The sequence below is a fragment of the Aspergillus foveolatus genome (assembly GCF_047715535.1).
Source record: "Aspergillus foveolatus strain CBS 279.81 unplaced genomic scaffold BDW70scaffold_90, whole genome shotgun sequence".
Taxonomy (NCBI): Eukaryota; Fungi; Ascomycota; class Eurotiomycetes; order Eurotiales; family Aspergillaceae; genus Aspergillus; species Aspergillus foveolatus.
In genome coordinates, this window is record NW_027396154.1 from 14560 (window position 1) to 26968 (window position 12409).

General features: G+C 52.1%; 5 protein-coding genes across 5 annotated transcripts; 2 read left to right on the forward strand and 3 right to left on the reverse strand.

Annotated features, from left to right (window-relative positions):
- Positions 1–192: 192 nt before the first annotated feature.
- BDW70DRAFT_144245 (uncharacterized protein) lies at positions 193–1839 on the reverse strand. The gene is made up of 5 exons (XM_073738224.1): positions 1615–1839; positions 1430–1534; positions 1129–1353; positions 893–1035; positions 193–793 (listed from the first exon to the last, which is right to left on the reverse strand). The coding sequence occupies exons 1-5, from the start codon at positions 1774–1776 to the stop codon at positions 286–288; spliced, it is 1143 nt and encodes a 380-aa protein (XP_073591686.1). The 5' UTR covers positions 1777–1839; the 3' UTR covers positions 193–285.
- Positions 1840–2371: 532 nt separating this feature from the next.
- Positions 2372–5061, forward strand: BDW70DRAFT_144252 (putative GABA permease). The gene is made up of 8 exons (XM_073738225.1): positions 2372–2877; positions 2946–3016; positions 3076–3099; positions 3162–3251; positions 3296–3378; positions 3437–3834; positions 3906–4235; positions 4312–5061. The coding sequence occupies exons 1-8, from the start codon at positions 2773–2775 to the stop codon at positions 4792–4794; spliced, it is 1584 nt and encodes a 527-aa protein (XP_073591687.1). The 5' UTR covers positions 2372–2772; the 3' UTR covers positions 4795–5061.
- Positions 5062–5376: 315 nt separating this feature from the next.
- Positions 5377–7099, reverse strand: BDW70DRAFT_144256 (uncharacterized protein). Its single transcript, XM_073738226.1, has 5 exons — positions 6740–7099; positions 6588–6692; positions 6296–6511; positions 6097–6239; positions 5377–6027 (listed from the first exon to the last, which is right to left on the reverse strand). Exons 1-5 carry the CDS (start codon positions 6896–6898, stop codon positions 5568–5570), a joined length of 1083 nt encoding a protein of 360 aa, XP_073591688.1. The 5' UTR covers positions 6899–7099; the 3' UTR covers positions 5377–5567.
- A 669-nt stretch (positions 7100–7768) lies between these two features.
- Positions 7769–10238, forward strand: BDW70DRAFT_123847 (putative GABA permease). Its single transcript, XM_073734824.1, has 8 exons — positions 7769–8141; positions 8195–8265; positions 8332–8355; positions 8408–8497; positions 8550–8632; positions 8694–9091; positions 9146–9475; positions 9527–10238. Exons 1-8 carry the CDS (start codon positions 8037–8039, stop codon positions 10007–10009), a joined length of 1584 nt encoding a protein of 527 aa, XP_073591689.1. The 5' UTR covers positions 7769–8036; the 3' UTR covers positions 10010–10238.
- Positions 10062–11215, reverse strand: BDW70DRAFT_123854 (putative GNAT family acetyltransferase). Its single transcript, XM_073734825.1, has 2 exons — positions 10520–11215; positions 10062–10451 (listed from the first exon to the last, which is right to left on the reverse strand). Exons 1-2 carry the CDS (start codon positions 10929–10931, stop codon positions 10114–10116), a joined length of 750 nt encoding a protein of 249 aa, XP_073591690.1. The 5' UTR covers positions 10932–11215; the 3' UTR covers positions 10062–10113.
- Between the last annotated feature and the right edge of the window lie 1194 nt (positions 11216–12409).

Below are 12409 nucleotides of genomic sequence, written 5' to 3' on the forward strand. Positions count from 1 at the left end.
CTCATGGGGACTCATAGCTGAGTTGCTGGGCGGAGGAACTGAGGATATTCAGCCAGCCTTTCCTGGAACCGGTTTGCTGGCATTAACCAGATACGGAGCTGTGATGGCTATAGTTGAAGGTATTCAGGCGATGTGAAATTCGTCTTCACTTTGAGTTACCGTTGTCGTGTTACGATGCTGAACGCACAAGCATGGAAGAATATAAAATCATTAGTATGCGTAGTAGGGTATCCTAATATATAACCGCGTAGAGCCCTCAACCAATCTGAACTCCATCCAATCCAATCATGCCCGCGAACCAGAGCTGAGCCCTGTTCCATCACTCACATCCCACGTGCGAGTCTCACGGATGATGCCGGTGCGACTGGAGCAGCTCCGGCTATCCGCATACCCATCTGCATCCGCATTCCACCCCTGTGATGCCGCTGCCTCAACAATCGTCTCAGACTGCCCTACTGTCAGGGGAACAAGCTCATAGTGGTCCTCGCCCCGGACGCGATTACCGCGGCTTTGTTGGCCCCTTGAATTCCCGGAAGACCGAGATGCCGATGCTTGGCCCTTCCCCCCTGTGCCCGCCGAAGACTGGTATTCTAGGCCCCGGATGCGCAGGCCATTCGACTTGAGCTGGTTCAGGAACGGGTTCACCTGACCCCAGCAAGCGGTGAGGATACTCATGGATTGTACGACCTGTGACGCGATCTGCGCGGGGCATGAGGCGTAAGTTGGGTCGTCGGAATCTGGGTTACGGGCCTCGTGCGTGAAGACTATCTCAACGATTAACGGGATGATGACGCTGGGGGTTTGAATTACTGTTAGCCTGGTTTTGGCCTAGGGATTGGCATTCGACAGAGGAGGAGGAGGAAGGAGGGAGCGGGTAAGGTAGTGCACTAACAATACTCTGGAGAGGAAAATACTGGCGAACATGAGCTTCTTCTTCCATGCCGCCTGGATGCCAAAGATCAGGAGGAGAGCCTGCACGATAATCGCGACATCGGTGGCGATGTTCGCCGCGGACAGGAAATAAGCCCAGGCGCACTGTAGACAAGATTCGCAACGGTCAGCGAAAGTTGCAGTCCATGGGCCAGGACAGGTAATATATGAGCTCAATCGGCGCCAGGCGTTACTCACCAAGTCAAAGCATTTCTGCCACCAATAATCCCATGGACGCGGCAAGCGGCATTGAAACGCGGTGCCGATGACACCAGTGACACCAAGAATGGCGATGACAGCCTGCAGGACAGCCGCCAGCAGGTGGTCTCTGTGCACTGGAGTCAAGTTGTGGATGAATGTTGAGAGCGAGAGCTTGGAAAGGCAGAGGCTTGCGGTATACAGGATAGAGGCAGCGTACTGGCACTGGCAGCGGTCTCAGTATAGTCAGGACTAGGACTGTCGATCAGGTACTCAGCGATGGAATGGCCCGTATATGTACCTTCATGACCTGGACAAAATCCGCACTCGCAACGGTCGTGAATCGGTCCCCATACCCGTGCGCTATGGCAGCGGAGATCGCGCCGGACTGTGCAATGCAAAGAGCCTGTGATCGAGACTGTGTAAGATACTGAATATCACTGGGTAAATATCCTCGGGTTCCCTTTGCTAGTGCAGGGCACGTACCAAAGCTGCGATTATCAGATAATCATCGCTGGTCAACTGCCGGAAGACCCTGCACTTGGTCGCCACCCGGATCAGGACACTGAGCACAGCAACAACGACCAGGAACCAGGTGGTCACGAAAACGGCTGGGTCTCGGGTGTCGATGTTAGCGAATCTCCCCATGGCTGCTGGTCAAGCCCATAGAGTGGGAATGGCATCGGCGCGAGACATCAGCGCGAGGAATCGCTTACCATTTAATGTTGAAATGTAAGGGTAAGACCGACCCCATGAGCATTGATAGAGCAGAATCATGTCATAGGGACAAGGGTACCATCCTGCGCCGTACCGCAATCATTCACATAAGACTGCCACTCGGGACCCTGTCCTGTGCTCTGGACAGGCCCGGCCCCGCCCCGATCGTCTAATAATCCACGCACGGGAGACTAAATGAAAGGATCGCATCGCCTATGCTGGCCAAGACGCCGCGCGTAACGGAGTGGGCGCCGGCTGGGCGCCAGGACGGCTGATCGACCGGGGTCTGAGCGAGTGATAGCCAAGCGAACTCTTAGGGCACAGACTAGTGCAAAAGAACCCGGCCAGGATCAGACAGTGGTAAAAATCAGTGTAACGTGCTGCCCTATAAGAGCGGCCAGCCTCTGAGCGTAATACTTATCGGCTCGGTTGGCTACGTAGTACTAAGATCCCCTTTCGAGAGATAAAGAAGCAAATACAGAGCATAAATAAGTTAAATTCTCCGAGCAACCGAGGTTCACATTGGGCTAGATCTCTGATGGGTAGAGATGGTAGAGACCGTCTCATTCCAGGACGCCAGGGGGTCTGGCCCAGTACGCGTAACATGCCGTATTATTCGCCAACCAGACCATTCGCCCTCTTAGTCCAAGATGGCGTTGTAGCCGGCGCCGATAGCCGGACAAGACCAAAGAAGCAACGGAAGCCTGCGCTAAGCTTGGTGTCAATCCGAGACTGGCCGTCACGGTCAAGCACACAGTGGATCAGGCAGGGGATGACAGGGTTCGTATATTAATGGGACTAAGACCTGGACGGAAGGTGGCTAACATGCTCGCGCTCATGCGAGCCGGCCCTTTGACTTAAAAATTGAGGCATGCCCGGCAATGTCTGGCCATGCGTAGGTAGACGACTCGCAGCCTGTCGATAGAGATGGCGTCACACGAGCTCAAGCATGGCGCGGTCGCGGCCAGCGTCACGGTCCAGGACCGCGACGTCAGCGAACTGGCGCGATTGGGGAAGAAATCGGTTTTGAAGGTAGAGTAGAGTGTTTGGAACCGATCTGCTCTTTGCTCTCATTGCCTGCTCTTACAATCTCCGCCCAGCGAACGTTTGGGATTCTATCCACCCTCGGTTTCAGCTGCACTATCCTTGCCACATGGGAAGGAATATTCAAGTACGAGCTTCCCCCCGCATGCGTTAAGTCCTCGGCTAATGGCTTTGCTTGCTCGCCAGCACTTTGCTACTACCTCTATCAAAGTCAGTAACGCGAAACCCGGCACCCGTGGTGGAAGACAAGCAACTGACAGCGCCTCATCTAGTGGTGGTCCCGGAGGAGCCGTCTACGCGTTCATCTTCGCTTGGACAGGCACCGCGTGCTGCTTTGCGGTCCTCTCTGAACTGGCTTCAATGTATATAGCCCCCTCGAATCGCAAGCAAAGACTGACAGTGCAAGGGCGCCGACTTCTGGTGGTCAGTACCACTGGTGTGCAATGCTTGCACCGCCGCGCTATATGAAATTCCTCAGTTACATGACTGGCAAGTCTAGCTACCAATGGCCATGGAGAGTCACTTCTGACCTTAGAATTGTTCACAGGATGGGTCACCGTGATTGGTTGGCAGGCTGCGTTCGCCTCGGCCTCGTTTATCGCCGGTACACAAATCCAGGGCGCCGTGCTTCTCTCCCACTCCCATTACGACGCCCAGCCCTGGCACGGAACTCTCATCATGTGGGCAGCAGTCGTGCTGGCGTTGGGAGTCAACGTGGCTGGTGGGAAGCTTCTTCCGCGACTCGAGACCGTCATCCTCGTCATCCATATTCTGGGCTTTTTCGGCATCCTCATCCCGTTGACCTACATGGCCGATCACAAGTCCAAGCATGACGTGTTTCTGGACTTTGTCAATGACGGCGGGTTTCCCACCCAAGGGTTGTCCTGGTTCGTCGGCATGACGGGCTGTGTTTTCGCTTTTGCTGGAGGCGATGCTGCTGTGCATGTATGAGTCCCGACCCTCTTGTTCTCCAAGGAGGATACGATATACCAGATCCTGACAAAGTGCACCCATAGATGGCCGAGGAAGTGCGCGATGCGTCCGTGGCAATCCCGCGCGCGATCATGCTTTCGGTCCTCATCAATGGATCGCTCGGATTCGGCATGTTGATAGCAGTCCTCTTCTGCCTGGGCAACCTCGAAGAGGCCCTGGCTACTCCGACCGGCTACCCATACATGGAGATCTTTCGTCAGGCGACGGATTCCGTCTCCGGCGCCCTGGGAATGACCTCAATCATCCTCATCATCGGCATCTGCACCATATTCGGTCTTCTCGCAGCAACATCTCGCCAGTTCTGGTCGTTTGCGCGCGATCGCGCTGTCCCTGGTTGGCGCATCTGGAGCAAGGTATCCACCTACCTACCTGACTGCCTGCTTGTCTATGACACCTAATTGTCTACTAATACGTCGTCTCTTCATTCAGGTCTCGCCCATCAACTGCCTCCCCACCTACTCGATCCTCCTCACAATGAGCGTCACCTGCCTGCTCGGCCTGATCAACATCGGATCCAGCGTGGCTCTGAACGCCGTCGTCTCCATGGCCGTGTCGGGTCTGTACCTGTCCTACCTGACCGTCGGCAGCCTGCTGCTTTGGCGCCGATGCACGGGCGCAATCTCACATTTCCAGAATGGCGAAGACGGAGTCGTTAACGTCCCCGGCGCAAAGCTGGTCTGGGGCCCGTTCCATATTCCTGGCATTTGGGGCACGATAGTCAACGGCTATGCAGTGATCTTCATGATCATCGTGGTGTTTTTCAGTTTCTGGCCGTCTCAAATGGAGGTCGATAAGACCACTATGAACTTTAGTGTTGTTGGCACGGTGGGTACGATCATCTTAGCCATGGCGTATTATCTATTGAGGGCGAGGAGGGTGTATCAGGGACCTGTTATGGAGGTTTCGCTGTAACTTTAGAGGTTGCGGAACTGGAGGGGCAGCTGGACGGCCGCGTCTCCATCGGTTGGAAAGAGAAAGGGCCCGTATCACCACGAGCCTTGCCGGTCGTTTACAATGAATATGTAGCCACGCCGGGAATGTGATGTCTTATGGTGTATGTATATTGTGGGCTTCAGCCCAAGCGATTTCTTGTAGTGCCCTAGCAATAATAGGCCACGCCTTCCACGTGACATTGGGTTCAGTATGCCATCCACAGCACAATCCACAATTTGATATTAGCTGTTTCACCAGTAGATAGTAATGAAACCTTATCTTTGCCTCAGGCTTGACATCCAGACTGGCGCGACGGAGCGCTCTCAATTCCGAAACGATCTGCGCCCTAAGATCGAACATCAGCCAGACCTCAAACACTAGATCGAAGATTTTCGACGTGCTATTAATAGCGAATAGCTCTTTGAATTCGAAGATATACTTCCAAATTCTCCGAGCCTTAGATAGTATCGGTCGCTTGGAATGATGACTAGTAAAGGAATCTCCGGCTATATCTTCTCCCGATCCATGTGCTTCTCCAGACGGATCACAACTACATCATGCAAATAGGGCATTGTTCCATTTCTCCTGAGGTCGATATGCTCATAGAACCTTTGTTGTTAGAGAAAATCTCAAGATAATTAAAGAACATCAGGGTGTATCTTGCTGCAAGATGCTATGTAGTTTTTGCGACAGGTATATGTCTTCAGAGCGCGTCTATATACATTATTAAAGCAGGTGAATCAACATTCAAGCTAAATCTGCACATGCTCCTCAGTAACAACCCACGTCCTCGTCTCCCGAATAATCCCTGTCTGGCTCGACTGACTCCCCTCATCCCAGCTGCTCACCCTGTTCTCGCCAATCGCACCAGTAACCGTTGTCTTTGTCGTCCCCGCCAACGGCAGATTATCCAGCTCATGTGTAGATGCGTCGCCCGTCCGCCGCACGGAGTGAGCGTACTTTGAGCGTGACCGAGAGCGCGAGTACTGCCGGTTGCTGGAGGTGTTGTACCGGGTCATTCCATCGAGTCTCATTCCACTGGATTGTAGGCGTCTGAGCACGGGGACGAATTGTGGCGTACTGGCTGTTACGACGCTGAAGCAGAGGGCTAGTTGCATGCAGACAGCTATTGACCACGTCGCTAAGGTTGGGTCGGAAGAATTAATGGTGTTATGGGTCAGAATGCACTGGGCGATTAGGGTCGCGGGGACGCTATGGAGACGGTTATGGTCAGCTTCGCTATTTCCTGTTCTGAGCAACAACAGGATGAGGGGGCCCTACAGAACTCTGAATAAGAAGACGGCCATTACGTTCGATTTCCGCTTCCATGTCGTTTGCACTTTTATCATTATGTGTATGCTTTGGACAATAATTGCGACCTCGGTGACGATATTCGACGCAGCCAGATAAATAAACCACGCCTCCTGGTCAATTGTTAGCCCGCACCCAATGTCCATTCAAATACGGTTTTGATCCATACGCGATTGAAACACCGGTCATGAATGTAGTCCCATTGACGCGGATGGCACTGGAATGCGGACGCGAAGATGCTGGATACGGCCCAGAGAGCGATCGCAATCTGCAGGGCGTTAAAAACTCGACGACTATGGTGCGCCAGCTGCTGGACGAAAACAAGAAAGGAAAGCTGTGAGAAGGCGATCCCAAAGATGTAAAAGAAATTCGCGGTGTATTGGGCCTTAGTTGGGCAACTGATGGTTAGCAGATAGCCAGGGGGTAGGACTGCTTGCGATATGAAGATAGGGGGGGCTTACCTTGAGAATACCGGCTACTTGGCCTTCACTGAGCTGTTTGATATGTGTTCCGTATCCCTCGTTCACAGCGATCGAGACAGCGATTGCCTGGCCGATGGATGCTAGCTACGCGACTGTCAATCACAAATCCTGTACTTCCCACGTTGACTCACCATCGCCCCAAGGCTGTAGTAGTCGTCCCGAAAAAAGGTGCGGAATTTCCACCATTTCGTCGCTAGCCGAGCGAGCGTTCCCAGGATCAAGGTAACCAACAAGAAGCGCGTCAGCACAATTACTGCTGGTGCCTGGCTGTCTGGGGGATATCTCGACATATTGAGTGTGAGGTTGTGCAAGATTGCTGCTCCCCAGCAGGCAGAGAAACTTGATGGTTACCCAAGCAGCATCAATTTTGGTCGACGCAATCTTTGTATATTCGTTGACACATCGGGTTAATAAAAGACATTTTGCCCGTGAGAATACTGAAGGACGGTCAAATTACCACAGCCTGTCCAGCCCGCTATGCTAACGGGCATCGACCACTCGATTTGACTCGACACAACAGGTATGGGCATACTAAGACATACTAAGACATACTAAGACAGGAGGAATCAACGTGCGCCACCCCTGCTTATTCTGGAACGACCGCCGGCTTTCAGGCGCATGAAAAGACAGGGGTCTGAGTCGTCGTTATCAGTCCGACTGACCAGTAAATCAATCCACCCACCACGGTATCCCTCCGGGGGCGGGCTTCTGGGCATGCAGGGACGGCAAGTCCTGAACAATCTCAATGCATTGATCAAATTGCCACTTCAGCGGAGATTTGTTGTACCTCTCGCCCGCTCAAAGGATGAAACGGTGAGCGGTAGTCCGCGAAGGACGTGTTCCCCCACGTGCGGTGCCCTGATGAGTCTCCGGTACTCTAGCGAAAGAAAGAGAACAGAGAGAACATGTAAGTTCGAGCAAACCAGTCTATAATAGCTAGTTATACGGCGGGCTCTTCAAGATTTCCCGTCCAAACGGGAGTATCGGGCGGGAACAATAAAGTACGACCATCGTACGGCCATCTGCAAGCTATATGCCTTGGCACCAATCCCATTTTCCCAAGAGAAACAAGACAAGGATGACGAGCAGGGATCGAGTGCTCTAAAGCCAGTGAATGCGACGTTGTGCGCGGACTCGCTTCGCAATCATGGCCAAAGTTCCTTCTTTCCCATGGGCGAGGATTCGGGTTGAAACAGCCGTTTAATCTAATCTCCCTTGCCTCGATTGAGGGGATGCAATTAATGGACTCCGTTAGTCGGTCTCTAAACGACGGAGGGTTATCTCTCCTCTACCAACTTGCTCTTTTAAATCCCCGTCTGCGCCGAAACTGTGGGCACGCGCATTGAATTCTTTGACCCCTGGATTGTCACTTATCTGGCGTTCGGTCTGCGAATTCACAGTAATTACTCTCGCAATTCAGCGCGCGAGATGAAGGGCTTACACGCCGACCCCCGCGAGCTCAATGGCTCGGGAAGAGAAAAGACTTCTGATGATGTGCATCTTGCGCGGTTAGGGAAGAAGCAAGTTTTACGGGTCAGAATGAGATGGTCGCTCGTTGCTTTTTTATCGCTGACAATATGTTTTAGCGGAACTTTGGCATGCTCTCTATGCTCGGTTTCAGCTGTACGATTCTCGTTACTTGGGAGGGTTTTACCTGGTATGCCTCGAAGCCTTTAACGACTATCTGACAGGTCGAAAAAAATTGATTGACTAATTGTCGCAGCTTATTCCTTCAGCCATTGACCAAGTTAGCCCTTCCGCCCCCTCTGTGAAAAGATGTCTCACTGACAACACAAAAGTGGCGGTCCTGCTGGAGCTGTCTATGGTTTCCTCTTCGTCTGGCTAGGCACGGCCTGCGTCTTTGTGGTTCTGTCGGAATTGGCTTCGATGTAAGGTGTCCCCTGCGTATAGTGGATGGAAAATACTAAACTCGCCACTTAGGGCTCCAACCTCTGGAGGGCAATATCACTGGGTTTCCATGCTTGCCCCTCGTTCCTGCGTCAAGTTTTTGAGCTATATATCCGGTAGCGTACCTTTCCCAACCCGCGATTCAAGTCGTTAAAACTGATCGATGTATTTCGCTAGGATGGCTCACTGTGATTGGATGGCAAGCGACCTTTGCTACAGCATGCTATCTAACCGGCACAATGATCCAGGGAGTCTCCGTCCTGACCCATCCCAACTACACGCCTTCGTACTGGCATCCGACGATGTACTACTGGGCCGTTGTTGCATTCGCTGTAGGCATCAACATTGTCGGACGGAGTGTTCTCCCCAGGCTGGAAGGTCTGATCCTTGTGGTTCACATCCTCGGTTTCTTCGCCGTGATAATCCCTCTGGTTTCACTTGCCGAGATCACCTCCGCCAAGGATGTATTTACGCAGTTCATTAACCAGGGCGGCTGGTCGTCAGATGGTCTGTCCTTTTTTGTTGGTCTAATCGGATGCGTGTTCGCCTTCGCGGGTGGCGATGCTGCTGTTCATGTGAGTCAACTACAACACAGGTTTTCCAAGTGACAACGGCATTGACCCCTCCAGATGTCCGAAGAGATCGAAAACGCTACCGTGATAGTTCCCCGGTCCATTTTGCTCAGCGTTCTGATCAACGGCATGCTGGGCTTTGGCATGGCCATCGCGCTGCTTTTCTGCCTTGGTGATCTCGATACAGCGCTGGCGTCTCCAACTGGATACCCCTTTATGGAGATCTTCCGCTCAGGAACAGGCTCTGTGGGCGGCGCAGCGACAATGACGTCTATCATTATTGTCGTCTGTATCTGTTCGTCGACGGGTATGATGGCCGCGACCTCTCGCCAGTTCTGGTCGTTCGCTCGTGATCGGGGTGTGCCGGGATGGAAGATATGGAGTTATGTGCGTACATGCCAACAAACTACACGGTTAGAATGCTGCTGACAGCTTCAGGTCTCTCCAAAAACTGCGATCCCTACGTGGTCCGTTGTTCTCACAACCATGATCTCGGCCCTTCTCGCCTTGATCCCTATCGGCTCCGCCGTCGCCTTCAACGACCTCTGCGCCATGTCGATCTCCGGTCTCTACCTGTCCTATATCCTCGTGGCCTGCCTTCTCCTCTGGCGGCGCGTAACGGGGTGTATCTCAAAGACTGCTGAGGCCGATGAGATAGTAAACACAATCGGCGCAAGACTGGTCTGGGGCCAGTTCTATATCCCTGGAATCTGGGGCGTAATTGTCAACATCTTTGCTATCATTTATGCACTGATCGTAGTCTTCTTCAGCTTCTGGCCACCTTATGCGGAGGTCGAGCTGGAGACTATGAACTTTAGCGTTGTTGGAACCGTCAGTGTGATACTTTTGAGTGTCTTTTATTATTTTGTGAGGGCGCGCCATGTGTATAGGGGACCTATCATTGAGACTAGCCCGCTGTAAATAGGAGATTCTCCAAAGAGTATCGTTGTGCGGTATGAAGGCACCCACGCCTGTTACAATGTATCTATCATCGGCCATTCTAACCACTAAAATAATACGCCTGTCTAAACTTCCACCTCCCACGGCTTCACCGTCTCCCCTTCAACATACCTCCCCCCAGGCGGCCGCCACATAATCGTCTCATCAACCGGTAACAGAGTTTTCTCGCAATGCTTCCACTCCTTCGCTTCCTCGTCCGAGAGCTCACGCTCCGGTACAGGTTTTACTCGGTTCACAAGGACTACGCGAAACCCGTACTGTGCATACAATGGCGCCCCGAACTCGGAGGCATCCAACCAGGCCTCTAAGCCGCGCTCATCGGCGATGCGCGTGCCCCAATCCATGAACAATCGGCCTAGTCCCTGCCGACGGTACTGGGGAAGTGTGAATGCAATGTGGAGGACTGCCAATACGTTGGTCAGCAAATTTCACCTTTCATGCTCGAGTCATGTATGGGAGCTAAGAGCTCACAGGCGTGCGGTCTTCGCGCCATCTGCTCCCGCGGCCGCTCAAACTGCCTCGCAGCAAGTGTCGCGAACTCCCTCCCAATCCCCTCAGGATACCAATCCGCGACGAGCTGGCCGACTTGTGGCCCTGTATGCGGATTTTCCTTATAAAAATACCATTTCGCTGCGGCCGCTAATCTGTCACCGTCCTGCGTGTCGACGATCTTAACCCATGTTACGGTCGGTTGCAGCTGGCGGTACTCTTCAAGTTGATTGGCGATGCATGTCTGAAGACTTGCTTCGCGGTTATTGTCCAGGATTGGGAAAAAGAGTCGCAGGACGCCCTGAAAGGGGGTTTCGAATGATTCCCAGAGTTTGGAGTAGATTTCCGGGAAGTCATCCTCGGTTGCGATGCGGAGTTGGAAACGCTGCCACATTGCTGGCGAAAAAATTCAGAAAAAGGAATTGGGTAGTTTGTAGCTGGCGGTGTTTGAAGGGAGGCCAAGCATGCACCTTTAATATGGTGTTCATTTGTCCACATCTTTTAATAGTGACCCTCCTTGTATCATGGATCCCACGAATTAATCCGCCCCGAATCACATCACCAGCCCCAGTACTATTTCCTCATCGTCTGGAAGAGAACAAGTACGCGGAATGAGCGCGTGGTGTTCGCGCAAGAGGCGGCCGAGATAAATTAAACTAAGAGGACAGGGGTCTGGATTTTCTGAAAATGGCCTAGAGAGATTACCTTTCCGAATCAGATGTAACCTTTTACAGGGCTATAATTATCCGTTATGCTGGCCTAGCACGTAGCCCCCTGCTACACCGGACTTTGGAGCATGCCTGGCTCGGCATGGACATTGGGGATGTTTTATGGTGGTACGACTGTGGATAACCTAAGCCAACTCCTAGTAGTGGTGTATGCTTTTAAAGGCCCACCTTGCTGGTTCTGGAATAAACCAACTCGCCGGGCGCGCTCCTGGCCCCCTGCCGTCCGCTTGGACAGACATGGTGAGTAGGTGGGCGCTGATTCAGAGCAATAAGAAAAGCTACTGCCCTCCGTGTAGATGTCTTCATGTAGAGGACCCACGGCGTTGGATAATCTATTCCCTAATAAGATAGCTTGCGGAATAAACGGAGAAAAAACTTATTCAAGTGCCACCATGACAACGACGAATAATAATGTCATTAATAATACAAGCCCTAACTGCCAACATGCTCAAAGGACCAACACTTGTCAAAAGGTGACCGAATAGGTGCGCGCCAGTAGAAAAGAAGACGTGGCCAGATGGGCTTCTACTTATGCTGCTCTATTCTACGTCCTTGTCGTGTACCTTCAAAATATCATCTACTCACGTCTTCCCCCTCAGGATAGGCTCCACATGTTCTCAGTGAATGCCCGAAGTTTAGCAAGCTGCTATCAAATGAGTGTCTCCAGTATACCCGCGTCATCAATAACCCCAGTTGCTAAAGACCATCCATCTTCCGGGCACACTGCCTGCTCATAGAATATAGTAGGCAAAGTTTCACAATCCGCAATAGAGATCTAACTGGATAGACTGTCCAAATACATTGATCTCGCTGCAAGTCTGAAACAAGGAGGCGGTAAGCTTAACATTCACAGCTCAAAAAAAAAACCCCTTGGCATGTGATCCATCCTAGTCACCACATGCAAAGTGTACTGTCCTGATTAAGGTTGGCGGCCAGAGCATGGCGCAGATCCTCATACTACGAAAGACTTCGAGTGTTGGCGGTACTTTATTGGCAAGGAGAACGTTGAGAAGCTTTAAAAATACACTATAAGAGAGCCAGAAAATTCACAAACCTACTTCTGCAGAGAAGCAGAAGAAAGCGTTTGCCCACTACAACTCTAATGTTCTGGCTGACATGAAGTGCAGGGGAATAACTTAATATA

Bases quoted from the DNA above. Each gene is read 5' to 3' on its own strand.
- BDW70DRAFT_123847 (XM_073734824.1), top strand. From the start codon at position 8,037: ATGAAGGGCTTACACGCCGACCCCCGCGAGCTCAATGGCTCGGGAAGA. The intron at 8,266-8,331 runs GTATGCCTCGAA...TAATTGTCGCAG, and splicing joins ACTTGGGAGGGTTTTACCTG to CTTATTCCTTCAGCCATTGA. The intron at 9,092-9,145 runs GTGAGTCAACTA...TGACCCCTCCAG, and splicing joins GTGGCGATGCTGCTGTTCAT to ATGTCCGAAGAGATCGAAAA.
- BDW70DRAFT_144252 (XM_073738225.1), top strand. From the start codon at position 2,773: ATGGCGTCACACGAGCTCAAGCATGGCGCGGTCGCGGCCAGCGTCACG. The intron at 3,252-3,295 runs GTATATAGCCCC...TGACAGTGCAAG, and splicing joins CTCTCTGAACTGGCTTCAAT to GGCGCCGACTTCTGGTGGTC. The intron at 3,379-3,436 runs GCAAGTCTAGCT...AATTGTTCACAG, and splicing joins ATTCCTCAGTTACATGACTG to GATGGGTCACCGTGATTGGT.
- BDW70DRAFT_144245 (XM_073738224.1), bottom strand. From the start codon at position 1,776: ATGGGGAGATTCGCTAACATCGACACCCGAGACCCAGCCGTTTTCGTG. The intron at 1,535-1,614 runs GTACGTGCCCTG...TCTCGATCACAG, and splicing joins ATCTGATAATCGCAGCTTTG to GCTCTTTGCATTGCACAGTC. The intron at 794-892 runs GTTAGTGCACTA...TCAAACCCCCAG, and splicing joins ATTTTCCTCTCCAGAGTATT to CGTCATCATCCCGTTAATCG.
- BDW70DRAFT_123854 (XM_073734825.1), bottom strand. From the start codon at position 10,931: ATGTGGCAGCGTTTCCAACTCCGCATCGCAACCGAGGATGACTTCCCG. The intron at 10,452-10,519 runs GTGAGCTCTTAG...ACGTATTGGCAG, and splicing joins GGCGCGAAGACCGCACGCCT to TCCTCCACATTGCATTCACA.
- BDW70DRAFT_144256 (XM_073738226.1), bottom strand. From the start codon at position 6,898: ATGTCGAGATATCCCCCAGACAGCCAGGCACCAGCAGTAATTGTGCTG. The intron at 6,693-6,739 runs GTGAGTCAACGT...ACAGTCGCGTAG, and splicing joins ACTACAGCCTTGGGGCGATG to CTAGCATCCATCGGCCAGGC. The intron at 6,512-6,587 runs GTAAGCCCCCCC...TGCCCAACTAAG, and splicing joins AAGTAGCCGGTATTCTCAAG to GCCCAATACACCGCGAATTT.